Consider the following 27,575-nt stretch of genomic DNA (forward strand, 5'->3'; position numbering starts at 1 on the left):
TTAATGCATAATTTTTCATAGCATTATGAAACTTACTTACCACATTAGCCCATATTTTAGATAACCTTAGAAGTAAGCAAAATGCAGCCTAAATGATGGCTAATGAACAAAAAGAAATTTTCTTAAATATAAGCTAGAATTATTGTAATCTGGTCTGGTTATGATCAGGAAGTAATTATTCAATTCTACATATATCATGATGAAAAATTAACAAAGTTTTGTTTTGAATATCTTTCCAAGAATATGCAGTAATTACCCTTGAGAAAACAAAGATAGAATTTCCTCCCAGAAAAGAATGGATTTGTTTGAGGAAAAAGAAAGGAAATTTCTGATTATTAAAAATTTGGGGTGTATTTACAATAGTCCCTTACAATTATGGTCCCTAAGGTTGGGGCTATGACACATAGATCACTGTGTACAGCTCTTCAGCTTCCTTCACACAGGCTCTATGAGATTTTAGAGAAGTAAAGAGATAAGAGCTTGATGTCCATGCTGTCTATCTTGAATGATCAAGTTGTTTGAAGCTGACCCATTGTTTCCTTGAACATCAATAAATATGGCAGACTCAATTGTGGACATGCAAGTAGGGTAAATGTTCAAGCTTTCAAACCTAAATTCCTGTAGCAATGAACAAATATCTGCAGAATCTGCTTTACTATGAAAAATGTGCCCACTCAAAACTGTTTTAGAGCAGCCTACAAATAGAAATAAGGTTGGTGTTGTTTCAAAGACAGAAAGGAAGGCAAGAAACAACAGGAAGGAAATGAAAGAGGGAGAGACAGGAAGAAAGGAAGAGAGAAGAGAGAAAAAACAGGATTATTGACTACAGTTGCCTGGTTTGAAATACAATAAAATGTATTCTTTCTCAAATAAACTGTACATTTTGACTAAGGCCTCTGGTTCTCCATTCTAAATGCCTTTTCCTTACTTTGGCAATCATCATTCTATCCTCAGTTTAGAAATTATCAATGGACACAGAGAGACAAGCTCTATATCTCTATATAACTACATTCATAGATGGGAAACACCATGTTGGCATATCAAGTATTGTTTACAACCATTTAAAACATTGAAGTCAAATCACATTTAAACATTTGTTCTTTTTGGCACATTTAACTTTGGACAATTTAAAATTAATTTCAAGTATTTCTGAAATTTCCTGCACACAAAACCCATCTGGTTAGCACAAAACATGTTCAGTATAGGAATACCCAAAATACAACTATTTCTGAGGCCACTGAAGAATTATGTCGGCTAGAATTGAACAGAAGTATCTTTCATGTGAGAAAAAGTTGGGGTTTTCTTTCAAGAGAGTTAGTCCTTAAGACTCCTGACATGGCACACCACCTCCACAAAGACAGCACACAAGGCTGACGATCCTTGAGTACCTGAATCAAGCTAAGGGACTTCGTACTGTAGTCATGGACATCCTCTTCCATGACCATCACAGATGCTGTCCCAGTGTAGGATGAGTCTTTATTTAAGCTGTTAAAACAGAGTAGGCAATGCCATTTTATCCTCAATCTTGCTCCTGACAGAACCATGGAGTGCTGGCACATCAGGCCTCCATACTCTTCAACAAGAACTCAAATTCCTGACATGAGATACCTCTATATGAGCTATACACAGAGGCCTCCCAGTTAATACAGGATGTCACATTGCTTTTGGTTGCCCACCAGAGCTAGAGAGTAGAATCCTCTTGCTAACTACATAATACTTTGGACACATGGCACAGAAATCCAGTTGACTACACTGGAGGCTCCCTCTTTGTTGACTATTATTCATAGTACAAGAAAATGCACAAAGCTTTTGCAAGAGAAAATTTATCAAGCTTCATTTAGCTATAAATTATGTGTTCTATAATACATACAGTGTAGGAAAAAGAGTCTTTGCTTAGGCTGTCATAACACAGTAGGCAGCACTATTATATCCCTATTCTTGCTCCTGACAAAACTATGGAGTGCTGGTACATCAGGGCTCCTTACTCTTGATCCCATGATACTCCTTTCTAGGTAATTATCTGCCAGAGCAACTTATGCCGATATGCCAAATGTGCCAGGTAACATATGACTGGCCTGGACCCAATACCTCTTCATCTAAATATGTGCCATTATTGCAAAGCTCTGTTCTGATGCTTATTTATGAACTAGAAAGGGTGAGAACTTTAGAGAGAAATATTTTAAACTTTTGATGAATGCAGCAAATCAAGGATCTATGAACATCTTAGTTACTAAGAGAGATGGAATGAACTAGATGGGTAAACAGGCATCATTCATGGGCATGAAAGTATTGTTTCTGAGATTTCTTAATTTCATATTTCTTTGACAGCTTAACATATGGATATCGCCTTTATGTTGATGATACTGAATTTTCATGAGTTAATGTAATTATGCATTTGTGTGGAAGAGATTTAATATGAATCTAATATATGTTAATATAAATTAATAAAATGAGATTTCCTAATTTCAGTAATACATTTAAAGAACCTATGATGTCAAAATAATATGAGCAATGGGTGCAGATTATATATATAATTTAACAAATACATATACAACACAACAAAACCTTCAGAAATTATCACATAAGTTTGTATTACCTAGCATTACGTTTATGTTACTTTAAAAAATCATTGGCAATATTTTAAGAATAAATATTATTAAAATACATTTTATTATAATAGTAAATGCTTTCATATTCTCAGAAAAAAAGATAAGTAATCAGAAATTCAAAATAACCATGTTTCCTCCACAGAACTGGGCCAGGATATTTGCTGATTTTTCTCTGCTCCAGGTTATTAGGCTGGTTGCAATGTAGAACTCAGACCCACCTTTTTTGTTTGTAACTCACATGCACTTTTTGGTGAAATATCAAAACTTTGTATACATGAGTTTTAGACATAATATCCTATATTTTAATAAACATTTGCCTATCAAAATATGTTTCTGAGAAAATTTCAAGCCATCTTTCACAATTTCATTTAATCAGGCACTGTAATGAATAAAACAGTAGTTGACACCTGAGAAATTAAACATTATAGAAATCTATTCAATACTAAAGTAAATGTAAATGCTTAACTTTCCAGTACCACTAATTTAAATTAGGTCAATTTAAACTTTTAACAGACTTTTTTTTTTGTCTAAGCTGGCATTTGTGAACAAAATCTCTTGGAATTTTTCAATTATCAATATAAAAATAATAGTTTAAAGATTCTTTGTACCATAAACAGGACATATTGAATATTTTGTAGCTATATCTTCAAAATTGAAGCATTCCCTCTTGCAAGAAGTTCATAATACACATTAGCACTAAATAGTTTCTGGGAGAAAGCAGAATGTAGAGAACTGACTGCACCTTAGACAGAGAGCATCAGTGAGGCAGCTTTAATCAATCACCATGCTTCTGTAGCTTCTTCTGTGAGGCACGTGCCTATGCACCCCCTATATTACTGCCAGTGTCCTCTTGTCTGGGCCTACCTACACAGATAACCCCAAAATACTCAGTGTGTCACCAAGCCAGACTTGTGCAATATTATTTCTTTGGTCCACTGTTTTTTTCCCCATCTGGAGTAAATAGACTTTATTATTGTTTTCCTAGGAAAAGTCACAACATTCACTGAGATCATCTGCTCTTAACTCATTCATGTAGATACAGTAGGAAAAGAAAAAGTGTGATATAATGAAAATTCTTATTTCTGTATTTTATGAACGAATTGTTTTCTGGCCAAAGAAAGATATAACATGTACAGACTTCTTAAAGTACATATTTAACTTTGGGAATAGTGGCATGCCTAACCAGAAAGGTTTAACCAAATTCCTCTGTTCCATCATACCAGAAAAAAGAATCACAAATGGAAAAGACAACATAAAGTATTGTCTTGACATTCACTCTGCCTGCAGCATTTCAACATGATGCTCTTGTAGAAATGTGTGCAATTTTTCATTTGTTTTTCAAATCTCTATAGATAATCTTTCTGTAGTAGTCATCTATATTTTCATAAAACCCTCAATCTCTGTAGTAGTTCACATTCTTATAGAATACCCAATCTTTGTGTATATATATATTGTTAATTTGAGAGAGGGTTTCTCTGTGTATCTCTGGCTACCCTGGAACTTACTCTGTAGACCAAGTTTGCCTTAAACTCACACATATCCACCTGACTATCCTTCCCTAGGTGCTAGGGTTAAAGGCTTTCTCCACTACTGTTCAGCAGATCATATTCTTATATAATTCCTCATGTTGCAATCATTAGGAATAATTGTCACAAAGTTCACTCTGTTTCCTTGGAATTCTGTTTCTTTCCTATGCACTCATTTTTCTCTTTTATGTTTTTTATGTGTATAAGTGTTTTTGCTTTCATGTATATATATGTATGCCACATACATGCCTGACACCTAATTGAGGCCCAAATTGGGCATTGGAACCCCTTGAATTGTAGTTACAGACAACTGAACTCCTTTGTGAGTTCTAGAAACCAAATCTAGGTCTTCTACAAGAACTTCTTGTGCCTTTATCAACTAAGATATCTCTTCTACCCCTACCCCCATACATCTCTTCATAAGATACATAGTGGGTAACTAAATTGTCCTGTGCATCATTCATTGTGTGGCCTTACAAAAGTCACACAGTCATTTATCCATTTACAGGACAGATATATAGAGACAAAGATATAGATAGTATTTGTATAAAGATATATGATACAAAGATAAAGATATGTATACATTCAAAGAGACAGAGATGAAAAGTAGAGGTTTATTTTGCTCTTTGGAGTTGAACACTCAAACAAGAGCATGCATCAAATATATCCCTAATCATTAAGCCAGACAGGTTTTGTTATTAAGGAGTAAGTTTCCTCCTCCTTTTTATTTTTTTGCAATCATAGAATCCATTTGAGGCAACAGAAAAAATAACCTGAACATTACCATGACCCTTTGTTCTTTGTCTGTAGTCAAGAAAATAAGAGATTCTTAAGAACTATATCATAGACATAGTTACAGTATCAGGGAAAAGAAAGCTACAATTTTGATTAAATGCAAAATAAAATATAAATGTGTTAACATATTATAATAACTGATGAATTTGACACATTGGGCACAGAAGTATGAATAATACATACTCAAATAACTATAAAAATAAAATCTTACACCAATAAATTGTGCACTTCCATCACAGGGTCGAAGCTAAAAGTCTAGAATAAGAAGCACTCTCAAAAAGACACTGAAAAACTGCTGATACTCTGGTAATTCTCCCACACCCGCAATTTTTGTCATCTTTACCTTTTAAAAATACATCTACAGGAAATTAGATTAGCAAATCAGGAATATTTCTAAAAATGTTATCCAAAAAGTAAGAAAGCAACTTATTACAAATAATGCATAGTTGAGATTATATAGCCCAACAGGGTCTTAGTCTGACAAAGATAATGAACACCAGCTTGAATCTAATGGTCTCAAGCTCCCAAACAGGCACACACGTATTTATAATTTATGTTGAGAAGAAAAAAGATGGGTAGTAGAAATTGTGATGATGTTATAGAAATATGAGGGGAAGAAAAAAGAATGGAAGATAGGTAATGAAGAAGACACTGAAAACAAATGGGAACAAGCTATGGGATGTGCCACTGGTTTAATTAACTTGTGATTCTCTTTAAGGTTTTCTTCACAGCAAGTTTGACATCTTTGTTCCTGAGACTGTAAATGAGAGGATTCAGCATTGGGACCACAAGAGTGTAAAAAACTGAGAAAAATTTTTCCCTGGCCCACAGTCTCAGTAGATGAAGGCTTGACATAAGCAAGCAGCCCAGATCCATAGAAGAGACTAACAGTTACAATGTGAGACCCACAAGTGCCCAAGGCTTTGGACCAACCCTTACCTGATGACATATGAAGGATATTGAAAAGGATCATACCATATGAGACTAAGATAATGAGGCTACATAAAATAATAGCTGTTACCACCACTGCAGTACTCACAAGCTCATTGACATAAGTGTTACTGCAGGAGATCCGAAGGACTGGGAAGATGTCACACATGTAGTGGTTAATGATGTTGTTGGTACAAAAGTTGAGCCTAATCATTAAGCCTGTGAGGACAATGGCAGTAGAAAACCCTATTAAATATGAACCAAACATTAGCAGACAACAGATCCTAGGTAACATGATAACCTTGTACAGTAAAGGCTTACAGATGGCTACATAGCGATCATAGGCCATGACTGTCAGCACATAACTCTCAGAGTTGACAAAAAAGCAGAAGAAAAACAGCTGAGTCATGCATCCTGTAAAAGGGATGATATTCTTCTCTGAAACGAAACTCATTAGCATTTTGGGGGTAAAAACAAATGAATAACAAAAATCAATGAAGGACAGATTGAAAAGGAAAAAGTACATGGGAGTGTGAAGATGTGAATTCAGGAAGATAAGACTCATTAAGCTCAAATTACCCAGCACTATGGCTGTATAGTTCACCAAGAAGAGGAAAAACAGGGGCAACTGGAGCTCAGGTTGGTCTGTTAGTCCCAGAAGAATAAACTCAGACACTGAAGAGTCATTTTCTGTAGCCATTTGCTGCATGGGTATGTCTGTAAGATTAGAAGGTATTACCAAGCAATTCATCTTTGACTACAGAAGGATAAGATGAAATTTTATTTTGTTTATAAGCTTGTGATGAGGGAACACAGAACAAGCCATACAAAGATCCTCATCTACTCATGTTGATTCCTGAAGAGTGCCTATTTCCTCTTTATCATACCCATAATATGTGCATCTGTCCAGAAAGCATACTGATAAACAACTCAACTTTTAATGTAATTCTATCTCTTTCCTTAGTCTTTAATAACATTTAAAACTGCATAAAATCAATACACAAGTACTTTTATGCAATTTTCATCATTTCTATACCTTTGGGTTTTATGATACATACTCAAGACAAAGATGATTTTCTACTTACCTTCTTTTTCCTGGAGCCCTCTTTCCCTTTGGAGCTCTTAGACCCTCCCTTCTTTCTGTATTGAGAGGACCAAGCACCCAATAATAAAGAAAGTTATGGACATCAGCACAAAGGTGTTTATGAACTCCTAGAAGAGTCACATAGGAAATTTTTCTTTGAGAATTTCTTGACAAATTTATTTTCACATACACAAAATAAAATAGCAACCTTATGTAAATCTCCAAAGCCTTGCCTCACTCAAATGAGAATATCTATTTCAAGGCCAAGATTTCTGAGAAAATTCATTAGGATCATGAGAAATTACTCTCTTCTTTATGATTTCCTCCCTGCTGGATCTGTGCCGTGAGAGTCTTAATTAGTTCGCTTGTGGTTGCGTTCAGTGCCACAGATCTAACTTTGTGTCTTTTGAGATTCAGAGTTCTACTCAATTTATCATCTCCCACAAGGAATACCTAGTCCCCTTGGCAGAGCTGTGAGCATTCCTCTTTGTCTTTCTCCTCTATGCTTTGTATAACTCTACAAGAAGAGTGTCTAGGGACATGCTAACCTACCATTTGTCGCTTTCCTATGGGCATCTCTGATTGTAGTAATACACATTAGACCAATGATTTAACACTGTGCAAAAAAGTTCTACAAAGACTTTGGAAGGAAAGGGACAGTCTTCCAAACCAGCTTGAATTTATACTCACTCCTTTCCTCTCTCTAACTATGAAACTGAAGACTTCCCTGACCCTTAAATATATATCATTATATCTGCATATCCTTATGCATACCTACAAAATACCCTCAGGAAAAATAGGGCTTGAGTTATAGACCAATATAAAGTTCTTGCATATAAAATTCTGGTGGGGTTCATTCTGAAAAATCAATAAAATTGTATTAAATAAAATTAAAGAGATATCACATTGTCATTTTGATATATAGATGATGCACATGTTGTAGCAAAACTGTATTATACATAATAAAATGCCCTGGTAAGTGTTAGTTGCTTTATCCTTTTCACATTCTTGTACAAATACATTAAGTTTCTAACCTGGTCACATTTGAACAAAACACATTTTTAGTGTGGTGCTATTGTCCTGTGTAAAAAAGAATAAACAGCATGCCTGCGTGCTTCCTATTTTATGTCTATCTCTCCTCTCCATCACTCACATGTGTCAGCTACAGCCAATGAAATTTCTTTAGACATTTTCAAATGCTCTGTGGATAACAATGGAGATCAGAAAGAGAGACTCTGACATGGTAACTATGTTGAATAAGGACCACTGGAAGAATGAATAAAGAAGTGTCAACCATGATCTCTGTGTTTTGAAATCATTTAAGAAACTAATAATTTCTCTACCAATTGATTGCTTCATTTATATTCCCCTCAGAAATGAATGAGAATATCTGATACCTTTAGTTTTCTATCCTTTGAAGAATTCATTGTTGTCATGGTTACTTATTTTAATCATTTTATTAGATGGTTATTAATATATTCTTGTTTCATTTTTCAAGTCCTAATACTTAAAAATTCTTTGAATAATTAATAGTAACTTTTAAATAGCATGAGAGACAACTCTAAAAACTCAGTTTTATGTGAAAATAACTTCTTTCTTTCCTTTGTCTTGTTGCATACCAAAGTTGTTTTGGCAAATAATATTTTATCCTTTGAAAGTTATATTCATTTATACCCATTTCTATTTCTTTCCAAATACTTGTAATGAGCCAACCTCATCTTTCCTTCAGCATACATCCTCTTTGTTATTATTATTAATAACCCTTAATTCCAGTTAATACTGTTTATAGGCAGATGAGTATGTGGTCATCCACTAGGGCATTAGTAACATATCAGTGGCCACTCCTCAAAGGAAAATATACTTCCTCCATCTGCCAATACTTCTTCAGATAGAAGTGTGATCTCAGGGCACTTTTTCTCCAAACAAACAGTGACATGAAAATGATCATTAAAATTTCATTCATTGTAGGAAAAAGGGACAGACAAATAACAAAATTATTTGTGGACAAATTTCATTGATAAATCATACTCTGCATGTTTGGATCACAACAATATACTAAAGTTGGACTAATCACAAATATAAAGGGCAGTTCACTAAAATTTATTTTCTGACTAATAGACAAAGATTTCAGTTAATACTTTCAATTAAATATCATTATTGAATGACTTGTGCTGCAAGAAGAAAGATGTATGATAGATATCTCATGGTAGAACAAAGTGATACTTTCCCCCTGTCCTCCAACAGCTTTTATCATTTCATTTACTTCTTCACTTGGTTTTCATATCATTTTCTACTTTTTAATTAAATTCATTTTTTATATAGTGGGTGTGATTGTGCTCATGCACAAACAAGCCATGGTGCATGTATGAAAACCAGAGAAAAACTTGTAGACGTGGAATGTCTTTTTCCACCATGTGGGTCACAGGGATTAAACTCAGGTTGTCAGATTTTGTGACAAATGACACTACCTACTATCCATTTCTCAGGCCCCATTGACTTTATAAAAGTCAAACAGAAAGGCAGAAAAATAATATAAATGATTAAGGGCCATCATCAAGATTACTTATGTAGACTTTCTGTGACATCCAGTCTAGTCCTGAAGAGCATCTAAAGATGGAGGAAAGATGGCACCAAGATCCCAGGGAAACCATGGTCATAGGTTACTATGGACATGATGGCTTAAGTTATCTAACTCTAGAGTTTTTTAGTTATACATCCAATACTTTCCTTAATTTCAGTGCTGTTATGGCTATTGTTTGTTATCAGCTTGACTACATCTGGAACATCTGAAACCCCCAAAATGGATAGACACATGTGTAACAAATTTTTGGCTTAATTGGATCATTTCGAATGGAAAGATTCATTTCTAATCTGGATTTTTGAGGTGAGATGACACACCTTTAATCCATATCTTTTGAAATGGGAACACTCATCTCTAATCTGGACCACACCTTGTGCAGGAAGCCTATACATGGAAGAGGGAAGCTGGCTCCCTTTGCCTGCTTCCTCCTGCCCTCACTTGCAAGTTCATTCCTTCATTGACATTAGAGTCTAATTCTTGGGATTCCAGTATATACTGAACACTAGCTGAGACATCCAGTCTTGTGAACTAAACAGTTACTGGATTTTGAAACCTTGTATACATAAGCAACCATTGTTGGATAAGATGGATTACAGTCTGTAAGTCACTCTAATAGATCTAGATAGATAGATAGATAGAGTGAGTGAGAGATATTAATTCTATACGTTGAGTTACTCTAGAGAACTTTGACTGACACAAATTCTCATTTAAATTTAGGAGGTAACTTGTTCTTTCTTTTCCACTGAGAAAAAAAAATTATGAGTGTTTGCTAAAACTATTTCAGATATGTCTTTATGCCTGTACACAAAGATGGCAATATTTGGTTACAGTGACTAGCTGGTTAGAAGATAGAACGAGAAATAGCATCCTGAAAATAACTTTTTTTTTCCCTAACGTTCCATGTGAGCAATCAGCTAAAAGCAACCACATAATGCAGAGGTGGGATTGATGGAATGAATAGAGAAAGCAAGACCTACCTGTTCAGCACTTATGATCATGAAAATATTTTATATAGTTTCTTTATCCCTTGGTGTAATCAGAGTCAAGGAACAGAGGTTTTACATGTGGTTTCCAGTCAGGAAGTATTAGGTCCCTATCTTGGCTTTTTCAGTGGTCAATTGTCAGTCATCTTCTAGAGCAAATACAGAGAATGTATAGCCAAACCTAATACTTTACACAATGAATATATACTAAACACTAATTTAAAACTGTCATAATAATAATAATAATAATAATAATAATAATAATAATAATAATAAGGCTATCAACTTGAGGGTGGAAAATGGGAGGGGCAGGAGGGAGGGAAGGAAGAAGTAGTTGTGTTTCAATTTAAAACATATTTTACAAACTTTTATAAGAAAAAATACAATGTTCCAACACACTAAAAAACCAAATGTATGTATATAAATCAAGGGCTAAATTTATAATTATAATTCATTGCATGGACAGTTTTTAAATAATTTAGAAATTATTTTTGTTATGGCTGTATATGAATTTTAAACTAATTGTCTTTTAATGTTTCTTTAGTGAACAACTTGTGCTTTAGTTTCCTCTTCATAACTCAGTTCTACAATGTGATTAGTAATTCAGATAATTGCTTTGATTATTTAGCTGATAATGCTTTGAGTCATAGAGAACTTTAACTTCTTCAAACAAGGTAGAGACAAGTTTGAGGAAAACAATCTATGTCAATCTCTGACTACACATGCAGGTGCAGACACATATAAGTGAACCCACACATATGTACATACAAATATGTACATGCACATACAACAGAATTTTAAAATCTAGTATATTTGTAGATAAAGCATTTTTTGCTCAGTAATATTTCTTTAAACTGTTGCTGGTAGGGTCCTTTATGTTAAGGGGTTAATATCTAAGATCATAAATTGCAGTTCTCTAAAAGTGTGAATAAATATCAGAAAGCCCAAAGTGATGAGCCAGGAACATCAACATCAGGAAGTCACAGGCACTGGGACTCAATTATTTACACTTACCTCTTCACAATAGAACACTGTGTTTCCCAGTAGATGCAAATATGTCCACTGCTCATAAGAAATATGCACATCACCATTGCTGAGGTCACACTGTATGATAATTTAGAAAATCAAATTTAGGTCCAGAACATGTCTATAAAGTAGCATGCGCCTGAAAACATGTAGTTTAAGGAACACGATTGTAACAATTTTATAGTCCTGTCTCCTAAGCTTATGAGCTATTAGCATGCCCCTGGTAATGTTTGTTCTCTCTGATGGTGGAATGCTTAGGAATGGTATATTCATTGTTTACAGTTATTAAAATATATCCCTCTTGAATAAACTATTTTCTTTTGTACTAGATTATTTTCAAAATAATAACTGTTGTTAATAATTAAATGTATGTTTCTGGACATAATTTGCTGTATAATGCTTTGTGATGGAAACAACTAGTACTTGGCAATTCTTGGTCAATAATTTAATAATTAAATGTATAAATTCCTCTATAGTCAGTATAAAGAATTATTGTGAATGAAAAATTATGCTTAGCTTACACTTAGTTTCAATTGAAAAATTATATATGGTTATAGGATACAGTACACAGATATACATTATAAAGTGGGTGGCTCCAGATGGGAGGGGCAGTGGGGAGGAACTAGGAGGAGCAGAGAGAGGGGAACCCATAAACAGGATGTATTATGTGAGAGGAAAAAGTGACTAAACCATGCAACTTAATGTATTCATCAACTTGTATATTTATAATAATGTATCAGTTTAGAAACCTTCTTTTAGCAAATGTGGAACATTACGGCACATGGTCATGGACTATGTAACTGTGTTATATATCCAAACGAGTATAACCCAATGGTCAGTATTGCCTTTGCCCTGTCTATGCTACTCTATTCCTGTGGTAACTATGATTTTACTTTCTATTTCTGTGACTTCAATAGATGCAGAAAGACAAGTACTCCCTATTCTCCTGTGTGCACCCAAAAATATGTTCACGCATTATAGAATTGTGGGGAAACTTCAATCTCAGTAATTTGAAATTGCTAACAAGTTGCAGGTTCCTCCACGCCATAAACATCCACTTAGTGTGAAGACCCTTTTAGAAGGAACTAAAGTCAACTCAATCCTCTGTCTATATCAGTTACATTCTGAGGCATATTTCTAACATAATTTTGTTGTTCTCTTTGAAAGTCTAGATTTTATGGCCAGTTGCTTGTAAGCCTGTGACTAGTAATATGGCTTACTGACACAGATGATTTTTCATATTTTAGGTGTTTGTCTTTTGTAATCCTGCAAAGTTAGAGGTTAATCCATAAAATAAATGAGACATAAGCACTTTGTTTCAAAGAATATTTTTATGCTTTTCTTCCTACAACATATCCAGATTCTATGACTTTTCCTCTATGGGTATAACCATAATATTTTCACAACTCAAGCTTGACTCTTGAGAATAATATATTTCCTAATATTTTAATGAGTATATTTTTCCAATGTAATTTAATTTTTGTGACTTGGAAAATTAAAATTCAAGTGTACATCTTTGGAGAAAGCAAATACAAACTCTGTTTAGAGGGTTACCACCACAGTTTCCAAAAGCTGACCACTCAGATGCTTTAAAATTTCATATTGGTTAATTTTGGTTAGATGATATTGCAGTAATGAAAAACTGAATATATCACTTTACACATTCTTAACAATTTCAGCTGTAATAGAAATTTGGTCAATATATTGGATTCACTTATATTTAAATAACTTTCAGGGAGGAGTAATTCCAAGAAGTTTTCTGTCTTATTAAAAAATTGAAGACAATATACAAAATTAAGCCTTAGTTATTTGTATTTTTAAATGTGCATGGTGCCAAAGATAAAAGATTGATGTCATGCTTAAATTTTAGAATATTCATGATGAATTGCGACATTTTAATAAATGCCTTACATATTCAATGCTAATTTTCACATTTAGGTGTGAAATACAGATAAGATACAAATCAGAAAAGTATCTTAATGCCAATTGTGAGAGTTATTTACATTAAATCCTTTTAAACAGTATAAATGTTTGTTTTTTTAGGATGATTGTCTTCACACTGCATACAATGTGTCTTGTTCATATCCACTTCTGTGTTGATTAACTTGCAATTGAAATAACCTAGGGCTATCTGAGGAGAGAGTCTTATAAGGAAGTTCCTACATCAGGTTCGTGGGTTTGATGTAGGAAGAGACAGCACATTCTGGGCAGCACATTTCCTTAGGCAGAGTGAGCAGTGTTAAAAACCAAACAAACAAGAGAGCTACCTCAGAGTAAGCAAGCAAGCCACAATGTGTTTCTTCTCTTTATTTTCGATTGTGGGCATGATGTGATTAGCTGCTTGATTTCCTAAATTAATTTCCTTGAAATCAGGGGTTGTATGGGTCTTTAAATGAAGTATAAACACTGACCAAGATAGTATGGCTCTGGACTGGCAACTTAGCAGCTTACCACAATATAGTAAGTTGTAATCAGTATTCCAGTCTTAGAGAATCTTTAACATGGATGTAACTTTTTCTTGGAACTTCAGTTTACAACATTTAGCTTGGATCCAAGATTGTGGACAGAACTATTCTTAGGTATGTTTCACTTAAGGCAGGCATACTAGATGTGAATACTGACCATGTTTATTGTGCATTATAAAAGACAGAGTGTATGTCATGGTGTGGGTTGGTGGCTGGTGTGTTATCATGAGCTTTTTGATATGTGCACCAAAATGTTAATACAAGAAACAGCCTCAGAGTCTTCTTTTAATGTAAAAGGTTTCAACTGCAACCAATAGAAAGGACACTTTGGGTCCCACCCCTGGGCACCAGCCATCCCGGGAAGTCCTGCCCAACTTGGCTGCAGTTTCCAGCCATTTAGCAGGCCCTGCAGGAAGTCTCCCCTTTTCCAAGACTGCAGGCAGAACCTTCAATCTCCACACCCTGCCCCCACACAAATCTGCCCGAGACAACAGCCACTTGCTGAGACTCAGAGACCAACCCCCAGCTCCCACCCACCCTGGAACTCCCATCTGGAACAGAGAGACCCCATTCACTTCAGGAGACTTAGAAACCAGCCCCCAGCTTCCATCCGGCCAGACCTCTCATCTGAACCAGATTTCCCATCCAGCACAGGGCTTCCATAAATCTGTCAGCTCTGTTTGGAGCAAGTGCACTGATAAGACCAAGAAGGAATCCACAAGGAGATGGGCAGATGTCAAAGCAGAAGTACATACAACAAATAAAGAGCAATACAGCATCACCAGAACCTAGCCCTTCTCCAACAGCTAGACCTGAACATCACAGAATGGAAGAAGCAGAAGAAAACAACCTTATAAATAACATCATGAAGAGGCTAGAGCCTAATATAGAAGAAATCAAAAATAAAATGGAGGAAAAGACAAACAAAAAAAATGGGAAGAATGCTATAAAAAAAACTAGAGGAAAGGACAAATAAAGCAGAAGAAATCAATGAGTCCCTGAAAGAAAATCATGAAAAAGCAATGAAACAGACGAGGGAAACAGTCCAAGACCTGAAGAGGGAAATAGAAAAAAATGAAGAAGACACTAGAAGAAGGAATACTGGAAATAGAAAATCTGAGTAAACGAACAGGAACTTTAGATGCAAATATAACCAACAGAATGCAAGAGATGGAAGAGAGGACCTCTGGTGTTGAAGATAGGGTAGAAAAAATAGATTCATCAGTCAAAGAAAACACTAAAACCAACAAAGTCATGACCCAAAATGTCCAAGAAATTTGGGGCACCATGAAAGACCAAACCTACGAATAATAGGGATAGAGGAAGGAGAAGAATACCAACTCAAAGGCACAGAAAATATATTTAACAAGATCATAGAAGAAAATTTTCCCAACTCAAAGAAGGAAATGCCTATGAAGATATAAGAAGCCTATAGAACACCAAAGAGACTAGACTCCCCCAAAAAGTCCCCTCACCACATAATAATTAAACTACTAAACGTACAGAATAAAGAAAGAATATTAAGGGCAGCAAAGGAAAAAGGCCAAGTGACTTATAAAGGCAAACCCATCAGAATAACACCTGATTTCTCAATGGAGACTTTGAAAGCCAGAAGAACCTGGATAGATATAATGCAGACACTAAGAGACCATGAATGCCAGCCTGGACTAATATACCCAGCAAAACTTTCAATCATCATAGATGGAGTGAACAAGAACTTCCAAGACAAAATCAGATTTAAACAATACTTATCCACAAACCCAGCCCTACAGAAAGCACTAGAAGGAAAATTCCAACCTAAGGAAGACAGATACACCCATGAAAACATAGGCAATAGATAACACCATAGCAGCAAACCCCAAAGAAGAGAAGTAGACACACACTATCACCAAAAAATAAAAATAATAACAAGAATGAACAATCACTGGTCATTAATAACGCTTAACATCAATGGACTTAATTCACCTATAAAAAGAAACAGATTAATAGAATGGGTATGAAAACAGGACCCCATCTTTCTGCTGCATAGAAGAAACACACCTCAAATTCAAATATAGACACCTCTTAAGAATAAAAGGCTGGGAAAAGACTTTCCAATCAAATGGTCATAAGAAGCAAGATGGTGTAGCCATCCTAATATCCAGCAAAACAGATTTCAAACTAAAATCAATCAAAAGGGATGATGAAGGACATTGCATACTCATCACAGGAAAGATCCACCAAGATGAAGTCTCAATTCTGAACAATTATGCCCCCAACACAAGGGCACCCACATATGTAAAAGAAACATTACTAAAGCTTAAATCTCATCTAAAACCCCACACATTAATAGTGGGAGACTTCAATACCCCACTTTCACCTCTGGACAGCTCGGCCAAATTGAAACTTAACAGAGACATAATGGTCTTAACTGATGTTATGGCTCAAATGGACTTAATCAATATCTACAGAACACTCCACCCGAACAAAAAAGAATATACCTTCTTCTCAGCACCCCATGGAACCTTCTCTAAAATCGACCACATACTTGGCCACAAAGCAAGTCTCAACAGATACAAAACAATTGGAATAACTTCCTGTGTTCTATCAGAACACCATGATTTAAAGTTAGATTTCAACAACAGAAAAAAACTACAGAAATCCTACAATCTCATGGAAACTGAATAATGCTCAACTGAATCAACAATGGGTTAAGGAAGAAATAAAGAAAGAAATTAAAGACTTCCTAGAGATCAATGAAAATGAATACACCACATACCCAAACTTATGGGATACTATGAAAGTAGTGCTAACAGGGAAATTCATAGCACTAAATGCCCACATAAAGAAGTTGGAGAAAGCTCACACTAGTGACTTGACAGCATACCTGAAAGCTCTTGAACAGGAAGAAGCAAAGTCTCCCAGGAGGAACAGATGCCAGGAAATTACCAAATTGAGAGCTGAAAACAATCAAATAGAAATAAAGAGAACAATGCAATAAAGAAATGAAACAAAGAGTTGGTTCTTTGAGAAGATCAACAACATAGGCAGGCCCTTATCCAAACAAACCAAAAGACAGAGAGAGAGAGACAGCATCCAAATTAACAAAATCAGAAATGAAAAGGGGGACATAACAACAGACAATGAGGAAATCCAGAGAGTCATCAGGTCATACTTCAAAAACCTCTACTCCACAAAAATCTAAAAGAAATGGATAATTTTCTGGATAGGTACCACATACCTAAATTAAATCAAGACCAGATAAACAATTTAAATAGTCCAATAACCCCTAAGGAAATAGATTCAGTCATTAAAAGTCTCCCAACCAAAAAAGGCACAGGACAAGATGGTTTCAGTGCAGAATTATACCAGATCTTCAAACAAGAGTTAATACCAATACTCTAAATTGTTCCACACAATAGAAGCAGAAGGAATATTACCAAACTCCTTCTATTAGGCTACAATTACCCTGATTCCTAAACCAAACAAAGATGCAACAAAGAAAGAGAACTACAGACCAATCTCCCTCATGAACATTGATGCAAAAATACTCAATAAAATAGTGGCAAACAGACTCCAAGAATACATCAAAACAATTATCCACCATGATCAAGTAGGCTTCATCCCAGGGATGCAAAGGTGGTACAACATATGAAAGTCCGTCAATGTAATACATCATATAAACAAACACAAAGGAAAAAAAAAAAAACATTATCATCTCACTAGACACAGAAAAGGCATTTGACACAATCCAACACCCCTTCATGATAAAGATCTTGGAGCAATCAGGAATACAGGGAAAATACCTAAACATAATAAAGGCAATCTACAGCAAGCCAACAGCCAACATCAAATTAAATGGAGAGAAACTCAAAGCAATACAACTAAAATCAGGAACAAGGAAAGGCTGTCTCCTCTCCCCATACATATTCAATATAGTACTTGAAGTGCTAGCCAGAACAAAAAGACAACATAAGGAGATTAAGGGGATACAAATTGGAAAGGAAGAAATGTCAGAAAAGGAAGTCAGAAAATGGAAAGATCTCCCATGCTCATGGATAGGCAGGATTAACATAGTAAAAATGGCGATTTTATCAAAAGCAATCTACAGATTCAATGCAATCCCCATCAAATTACCAACACAATTCTTCACAGACCTAGAAAGAATAATAACTTCATATGGAAAAACAAAAAACCCAGAATAGCCAAAAGAATCCTGTATGATACAACAACCTCTGGAGACATCACCACCCCTGATGTCAAGCTCTACTATTGAGCTATCATAACAAAAGCAGCTTGGCACTGGCATAAAAACCAACATGTGGACCAATGGAATCAAATTGAAGACCCTGACATTAATCTGCACAAGTATGACAAAGAAGCCAAAAATGTACAATGGAAAAAAGAAAGCATCTTCAACAAATGGTGCTGGCATAACTGGATGTCAATGTGTAGAAGGCTGCAAATAGATCCATATCTGTCACCAGGCACAAAACTTAAGTCCAAGAGGATCAAAGACCTCAACATAAATCCAGTTACTCTGAACCTGATAGAAGAGAAAGTAGGAAGTAGACTTGAACACATTGGCAGTGGAGATCACTTTCTAAATGTAACAGCAGTAGCACAGATACTGAGAGAAACAATCAATCAATGGGACCTGTTGATACTGAGAAGTGTTTGTAGAGCAAAGGACATGGTCAACAAGACAAAGCGACAGCCTACAGAATGGGAATAGGTCTTCACAAACCCCACATCTGACAGAGGGATTATATCCAGAATATATAAAGAACTCAAGAAATTAGACATCAAAATGCCAACATTCCAATTAAGAAATGGGCTATAGAACTAAACAGAATTCTCAATAGAGGAAGTTCAAATGGCTGAAAGACATTTAAGGAATTGCTCAACATCCCTAATTATCCAGGAAATGCAAATCAAAATGACCCTGAGATAACATCTTGCACCTGTCAGAATGGCTAAGATCAAAAGCACAGAAGACAGCTTATGCTGGAGAGGATGTGGATCAAGGGGAACTCTCCTCCACTGCTGGTGGGAATGCAAGCTTGTACAGCCACTTTGTAAATCAACATGGCACTTCCTTAGAAAATTGGGAATCCATTTTCCCCAAGACCCAGCTGTAGCACTCTTGGGCATATATCCAAGGAATGCTCAATCATACCACAAGGGCATTTGCTCAGCTATGTTCATATCAGCATTGTTTGTAATATACAGAACCTGGAAACAACCTACTGAAGAATGGATAAAGAAAATATGGTACATATACACAATGGAGTACTACTCAGCAGAGACAAACAATGACAGCATGAGGTTTGCAGGCATATGGATGGATCTAGAAAGACTCATCCTGAATGAGGTAACCCAGACTCAGAAAGGACAAACACAGTATGTAATCACTCATAGGAGGATACTGGATGTAAAACAAAGATGACTAGACTACTACACAACTCCAGGGAGGTTACCTAGAAAAACGGGACCCTAGGAAAGACACAGGGATCACCCAATGACAGAGAAATGGATGAGATCTACATCAACAACCTGGACGACAGTGGGAGTAATGAAGGGCAAGGTCTGAGGGAAAGAAAGATAGAGGAGCAGGAGATCCCAGCTGGATCAAGAACAGAAAGGGATAATGAGGAATCACAGACCATGATAAATGAAGACCACATGAGAACAGGAATAGGCAGAGTGCTGGAGAGGTCCCCAGAAATCCACAATGATACATCCTCTGTAGACTGATGGCAATGGTCGAGAGAAAGCCTGATCTGACCTAGTCTGTTGATCAGATGGCCAAAGACCCTACTGGTCATGATGGAACTCTCATCCAATAACTGATGGATGTGGATGCAGGGATCCTAGCCCAGGCCTCAGGTGGAGCTCCAGGAGCACAGGGACAAATTACCAAATGAATAGAAGCACATGAATTATGAACCAAAGTCTGTGGATTCCCCAGCTGGGGCAGGCCCTCTGGATAAGTGAGCCAATTAAATAGCGTGAATTGTTTGGGAGACACCCAGGCAGTGGGACTGGGACCTGTCCTTAGTGCATGAGCTGGCTGTTTGGAACCTTGGGCTTACACAGGGACACTTTGCTCAACTTGGAAGGAGCGGACTGGAGTTGCCCGTACTGAATCCACCAGGTTTAAATGAATCCTAAGGAGAGTCTTGGCCCTGGAGGAGATGGGATTGGAGGGGAGGGGCTGGGAGGAAGTTGGGGGTGGGTGCATGAGGGGGGAGGACAAGGGAACCCATGGCTGATGTGTAAAATTAAAACACTAATAAAATAATTTAAAGAAAAGAAAAAAAAGGAAAGGACACTTTGAAGATAAATTAATTTACATATTCACATATGTAAGTACACACACACGAGTACACACATACACATATGAATTTTATTTCCTGATGATAAAACTACATTAATTGAGGCATAGAAAAATGGTATATATTTTCAAGTATTTTATTGAAATTTTTTCATCTATGCTTATAAGGAAAATTTATTTGCAATTTTCTTTCTTTCTTGTACCTTCATGTGATTTAGGCATTGAGGTAATTGTGGCTTGTAAAAAGAACAAGGCAATGTTCCTTCATTTCTGTTTTATGGAATAATTTGAGAAATTTTGATGTTTATTTTCAGAAGATTTCATTAAATTCTGCTTTGAATCATTCTTGCCCTGGGCTTTTTAGTTTGAAGCCTTTAATTGCTACTTCTATTTCACTAGGGATTATGGGTCTGTTTAAATTGCATATATGAAGTTGATTTAACTTTGGTAGGTGGTACATATCAAGAAATGTATGGTGGAGTTTATCAGCATGACCTTATTATTATCTGGATTTCTTCAATGGCTGTTGTGATGTACCCCTTTTGTCTCCCATTTTATTAACTTAGATCTTCTCTGTCCATATTTTAGTTAACTTGGCTACAGTTTTATCCATCTTATTGATTTTTCTGAAAGATTTAATTCTTCATGCCATTAATTCTTCAGATAGTTCTTGTTTTGTTTGTTACTATTTTATTAATTTCAGTCCTAGGTTTGGTACTTCTTGCCTTTGACACCTTTTGTATTATTTCTTTTTTTTTCCCCTAGGGATTTCAGATTTGCCATTAAGTTCCTAGCACCAAATATCTTCAATTTCTTTATATAGATGTGAATCGCTGTGAATTTGCCACTTAGAACCAACTTCCTTGTGTCCCATGGGTTTGAGTATGTTGTTTTCATTTACACTCAATTCTAAAACGTTTTAAATTTTCTCATTATCTTCTGTATTGACTCACTTTTCATTCAGTGGTGAATTGTTCAGTTTCTATGAATTTGTATACTTTCCTTTGTTTCTCTTTTTGTTGATATTTGTGGTGGTCAGAGATGATGCAGGGTTTTATTTCAATTTTCTTATATCTGCTGAGATTTGCTTTGCATCCAAATTTATGATAAATTTTTCAGAAAATTCCAGCAGCTGAGAAGAAAGTATATTCTCTTGTTTTGGAGTGAAATGTTCTGTAAATATCTATTAGGCCCATTTGTTTTTTATTTCCTTTAACTACAAGCATTTCTCTGTTTAGGTTTTTGTCTGGGTGAACTGTCTATTGGTGAAAGTAGAGCGTTGAAGTCACCCATGATGATATCTACAAGAGGGTAAATGTATGATTTAGCTATAGTAGTATTTCTCTTATGAACTTGGGTGCCCTTGTGTTTGGTGCATAAATGTTCAAAATTGCAATATCCTCAGGATGGATTTTTCATTTGATGAATGTGTGGTGTCCTTCCCTATCTGTTCTTATTAGTTTGGTTTGAAGTTATGGAAAGTCTCTTCCAAGCCTTGCTCCTAAATATCTCATCCATTCCCCAAACTACACAAGGCAGCATTTACTCTCCTGTCACCATGAGTAAAATTGTTCAGTATGTTTACAGTTCAGTTCTACTCTCTTTAGAACTTCATTTCTCTGGGAAACCCACATAAATCAATTTAAATTAACATGTATATAAGATTCGCTCTTTTGATAAAAATTTCCATGGATTGTAAAGAAGAAATGACGTCGTGTTTCCATCATTAGTGCTCCATACAATAGTTCCAAACCTCAGATTTCCTTGCTTTCTTCCTTGCACTCTACCCCAAAAATTAGCAATTATTGAGACTGTTGTTGTCTATAATTTTAGTTTTTGCAGAATGTCATATCCTGGAATAACTTACTGTGGAGCCTTTGTAGACCAAGGTTTGACGGGTGAAGTTGTTCTGTATGCTGTGAATGTGTGTTGCTCTGATTGGTTGATAAATAAAATGCTGATTGGCCAGTAGCCAGACAGAAAGTGTAGGCAAGAAAGCAGAGAGGAGAATTCTGGGAGCAGGAAGGCTGAGTCAGGAGTCCCCAGCCTGACACAGAGGATTAAAGATGTGAAGGCCGAACTGTGAAAAGGTACCCAGCCATGTGGCTAAACATAAATAAGAATTATGGGTTAATTTATATGTAAGAGCTAGTCAATAGTTAGCCTGAGTTAATGGCCAAACAGGTGTAATTACTATAAGCCTCTGTGTGTTTACTTGGGGGATGCAAGTGAGAGGTTTGTTCCAACTGTGAGTCAGGCATGACACAGAAAACTTCCAACAATAAAGATTTTTATTTTCACTTAAATTTATGGCTTGCCATAGCTTTGGTGAATTTGAGGCTAATTTTTTCCTTTTTACTTGTACACATGTCCCACAGCTTAGTTTTCCTCCCAGCTTGTGATGAGCATCTTGTCACTTTTAGCTTTTTGCAAACAAAGAAAAGAGCTATAAACATTTACATATGAGCTTGTTGTGGATCACTACTGTTCAGATCACTTAATAGTAAATATCTAGGAGCAGATAGACTGAGATACAACACTCTTAGAAACTGGTAACTTCTCTTTCACTGTCTGCCATTTTGATACTTACTTTGAAACTTTGTATGGTTCTGTGTGGGAATGGCTATCCTAAGAAATGTTTTAAACTTGCCTTCACAAATAAAAAGTCCACCAAACATGTAACTAAGTTAATAATGTGATTTGAGATCATTTGTAACTATTTATTTATTCTGCTCACATACCATGTACTCAGGTTGTTCAAATTAGCTGATTTATAAAGAAAACATTTTTTTTTCTTTGAGAATTGTTCTTTTTTATTAATATATTTGTGTTTTAATTTTACACATCAGCCATGGGTTCCCCTGTCCTCCCTGCATCTGCCCCCCCCCCCAACTTACCCCCAGCCCCTCCCCTCCATTCCCATCTTCTACAGGGCCAAGACTCCCCTGCAGATTCATTTAGACCTGGTGGATTCAGTTCAGGCAGCTCCAGTCCACTCCTTCCAGGCTGAGCAAAGTGTCCCTGTGTAAGCCCAAGGTTCCAAACAGCTAGCTCATGCACTAAGGACAGGTTGGGATCCCACTGCCTGGATGCCTCCCAAACAGTTCAAGCTAATCAATTGTCTCACTTATCCAGAGGGCCTGATCCAGCTGGAGGCGCCACAGCCTTTGGTTCATAATTCATGTGCTTCCATTTGTTTGGCTATTTGTCCCTGTGCTTTTCCAATCTTGGTCTCAACAATTCACACTCTTACAGTCCTTCCTCATTCTCAACAATTGGACTCCTGGAGCTCCACCTGGGGCCTGGCCAAGGATCTCTGCATCCACTTCTATCAGTTATTGGATGAGAGTTCCAGCACAACCTTTAGGGTGTTTGGCCATCTGATCACCAGACTAGGTCAGATCAGGGATTCTTTCGACCATTGCCAGCAGTCTACAGAGGATGTATCATTGTGGATTTCTGGGGACCTCTCTAGCACTCTGCCTATTCCTGTTCTCATGTGGTCATCATTTATCATGGTCTGTTATTCCTTGTTCTCCCTTTCTGTTCTTGATCCTGCTGGGATCTCCTGCTCCCCTAAGCTTTCTTTCCCTTGAACCTTGTCCTTCATTACTCCCACTGTCATCCAGGTTGTTCATGTAGATCTCATCCATTTCTCTGTCATTGGGCGATCCCTGTGTCTTTCCTAGGGTCCCGTTTTTCTAGGTAGCCTCCCTGGAGTTGTGTAGTAGTCTAGTCATCTTTGTTTTACATCTAGTATCCTCCTATGAGTGATTACATACCATGTTTGTCTTTCTGAGTCTGGGTTACCTCATTCAGGATGAGTCTTTCTAGATCCATCCATATGCCTGCAAACCTCATGCTGTCATTGTTTGTCTCTGCTGAGTAGTACTCCATAGTGTTTATGTACCATATTTTCTTTATCCATTCTTCAGTAGGTTGTTTTCAGGTTCTGTATATTACAAACAATGCTGATATGAACATAGCTGAGCAAATGCCCTTGTGTTATGCTTGAGCATTCCTTGGGTATATGCCCAAGAGTGCTATAGCTGGGTCTTGGGGAAGATGGATTCTCAATTTTCTAAGGAAGTGCCATATTGATTTCCAAAGTAGCTGTACAAGCTTGCATTCCCACCAGCAGTGGAGGAGAGTTCCCCTTGCTCCACATCCTCCCAGCATAAGCTGTTTTCTGTGCTTTTGATCTTAGCCATTCTGACAGGTGTAAGATGTTATCTCAGAGTCATTTTGATTTGCATTTCCTGGATAATTAGGGATGTTGAGCAATTCCTTAAATGTCTTTCAGCCATTTGAACTTCCTCTGTTGAGAATTTTCTGTTTAGTTCTATAGCCCATTTCTCAATTGGACTGTTAGGCATTTTGATGTCTAATTTATTGAGTTCTTTATATATTCTGGATATAATCCCTCTGTCAGATGTGGGGTTTGTGAAGAACTTTTCCCATTCTACAGGCTGTCACTTTATCAGTAGCCCTCCTATATCCAATAGACAAACAGGCTGAGAAGGAAATCAGAGATACATCACCCTGTACAATAGCCACAAATGAAATAAAATACCTTGGGGTTACTCTAACTAAGCATGTGAAGGACCTATATGAAAAGAACTTTAAGTCCCTGAAAAAAGAAATTGAAGATGTCAGAAAATGGAAAGATCTCTCATGTTCATAGATAGGCAAGATTAACATAGTAAAAATTGTGATCTTACCAAAAGCAATCTACAGATTCAATGCAATCCCCTTCAAATTACCAACACAATTCTTCACACACCTGGAAAGAATAATACTCAACTTCATATGGAAAAACAAAAAACTCAGGATAGCCAAAAGAATCCTGTACAATAAAACAACCTCTGGAGGTATCACCATCCCCGACCTCAAGCTCTACTATCGAGCTACCATAATAAAAACAGCTTAGTACTGGCATAAAAACCAACATGTGGATCAATGGAATTGAACTGAAGACCCTGACATTAACCTGCACACCTATGAACATATAATTTTGACAAAGAAGCCGAAAATGTACAATGGAAAAAAGAAAGCATCTTCAACAAATGGTGCTGGCATAACTGGATGTCAATGTGTAGAAGGCTGCAAATAGATCCATATCTGTCACCATGCACAAAAGTTAAGTCCAAGTGGATCAAAGACCTCAACATAAATCCAGTTACTCTGAACCTGATAGAAGAGAAAGTAGGAAGTAGACTTTAACGCCTTGGCACTGGAGAGCACTTTCTAAATATAACACCAATAGCACAGCCACCAAGAGAAACAATCAATCAATGGGACCTGTTGAAACTGAGAAGCGTTTGTAGAGCAAAGGACATGGTCAACAAGAAAACATTTTAATTGATCTTCCTATACTTTAGATTTCCAATATAACTAACTCCTTCAAACTCAGCTGACTGCATAACCTCAATTGTACTATCATACCTATTTGTGATCCATTCATGCCCCTGATTTAGAACAATGAATGTGAGAGATCTGGTGACCTGGTCTAAGACCACTGCTAGAAGCAGCAAGGCATGGAAAGCAATACTCTCTCCCATGCAAAATATTTTGGAAACAATATGTAAGAATAGATTGATAAGACCTGATTGTGGCTGTCTGTGCTATTTGCGACAGTAAGGAGAGAAAATCAATTATCTTCCTTTGTACTCACAAAAATGATTTGTTTTCAATTTCAAGTTTAAATTGTCCATTGCTCTTAGCAACTGAATTTTATACATTATTCTACCATCATATGACTTTTACTTGACATTGACTGAAGAATTATTCCTATTTTTGTTAAATATTTAATATTTTCTGCACTGTAATCATATCTGTCAACAAAGAAAACTATATTTCATTCCTCTTAATCTAAGTGGTAAATATTCACGTCTCCATGAATCAGTACATTTATACAAATAGATTAAACAAAGTTTTCTAAGTATTGTTTGTTCTAAGTTCAGTACAAATGAAGATAAATGACAAACTATTTCATACATACTACAGTGGTTAAATTTGGTAAGACAGTAAATACCTAGAATATATGCAAGTAAAATTATTCAAAGACTTTGATTATGAATATATGAACACATAGTTTTCTAATCTACTCATACATGCATGTAGCATGCCGTGAATAGATGTCATGTATGTGTTTATATACAATACATATAAATACATGAGATGTGTGTTGATTAAATGGCAGCACTTGTGGCTGGCTGCCACTGTGGGCAGCCATGCTGACGGAGCAGAGTGCTGGATGTATTGGTGACAGAAGTGTCACAAGCCATGGTTACCTTTCTAGAGCTTTATTGGGAGAGAAAGGGAGAGAGAGAGAGAGAGAGAGAGAGAGAGAGAGAGAGAGAGAGAGCGAGCACATGGAGGGAAGAGAATATGGAAGGAGAGAGTGTGGAAAGAGAGAGAACATAGAGAATGCCTGCTTTTTAGGGTGGGATGCTGTCACAGGCTACTGACATAATTAAGGACATAATCCTTACATCCCAGGCTTCTTCTTATTATAAAAAAGAGCAGATAGATGGGAATAGGGGTGTCATTTCTCTCAAAAGCTGCTTCCAGCTGACTCTTGGATGTTGGTTGGCTCTTGAAGGAATGGGGAAGGGGAGTCTTCTGAGGTAGAAAGCGTTGTGGAATACTTTGCCATCCGTTTATTCTGAAGACATGTATCCCTCTTGGGGATGGGAAAGTGTTATACCTTCTCTCTATGGATGATCATACACACATATACTTGTAAAAGTGTTTTAAAAAGCTGAATAATTTTTAAACTAATTATTATTATAAAATTTTAAATAGGTTATGAATATATTTATGAATTACTGTCTACAAAAATTAGTATTGTTCAACATTTTAAGCAATGTATGACTCTATTAAGGTACAGAAATTTTCTCATGGACAACTAGAGTGAATTTTAATTTGGTCTCTGGTATTGAGTTTAAAATACCCAGTCATCCACATTTTTGCCTGTTCAGAAGTATAAGACTGGAATAGAACATACATGCCTAGAAGTAATATTCTGGCATACTGTGTATACTTTTCTAAAATTTCAAGGAAATTATTTGACATTGATAAAATATAGCTAATGAAAACTCAGGTTAAAAAAAAGAGGATGTTCATATTGTCCCATTTCACCTTTGTGCCTCTCGAGTTTTGCAAACATTGCATGGTATTTACATTTCTGTCTTCATTCATGAGGCCACCCTTCAATTCTGTTCCTTAAAATACTCAGTGTGATATGAAAAGCTTCAG

The 27,575-nt window shown here is 36.2% G+C and overlaps 1 protein-coding gene across 1 annotated transcript; it reads right to left on the reverse strand.

The window, feature by feature from the left end:
• Positions 1-5,626: 5,626 nt before the first annotated feature.
• Positions 5,627-6,569, reverse strand: LOC118587843 (olfactory receptor 143-like). The gene is given in 2 exon segments (XM_036193946.1): positions 5,627-5,749; positions 5,751-6,569. Coding segments are annotated over 2 exon segments (942 nt in total).
• Positions 6,570-27,575: the final 21,006 nt, after the last annotated feature.

This window comes from Onychomys torridus, chromosome 7, assembly GCF_903995425.1.
Source record: "Onychomys torridus chromosome 7, mOncTor1.1, whole genome shotgun sequence".
NCBI lineage: Eukaryota > Metazoa > Chordata > Mammalia > Rodentia > Cricetidae > Onychomys > Onychomys torridus.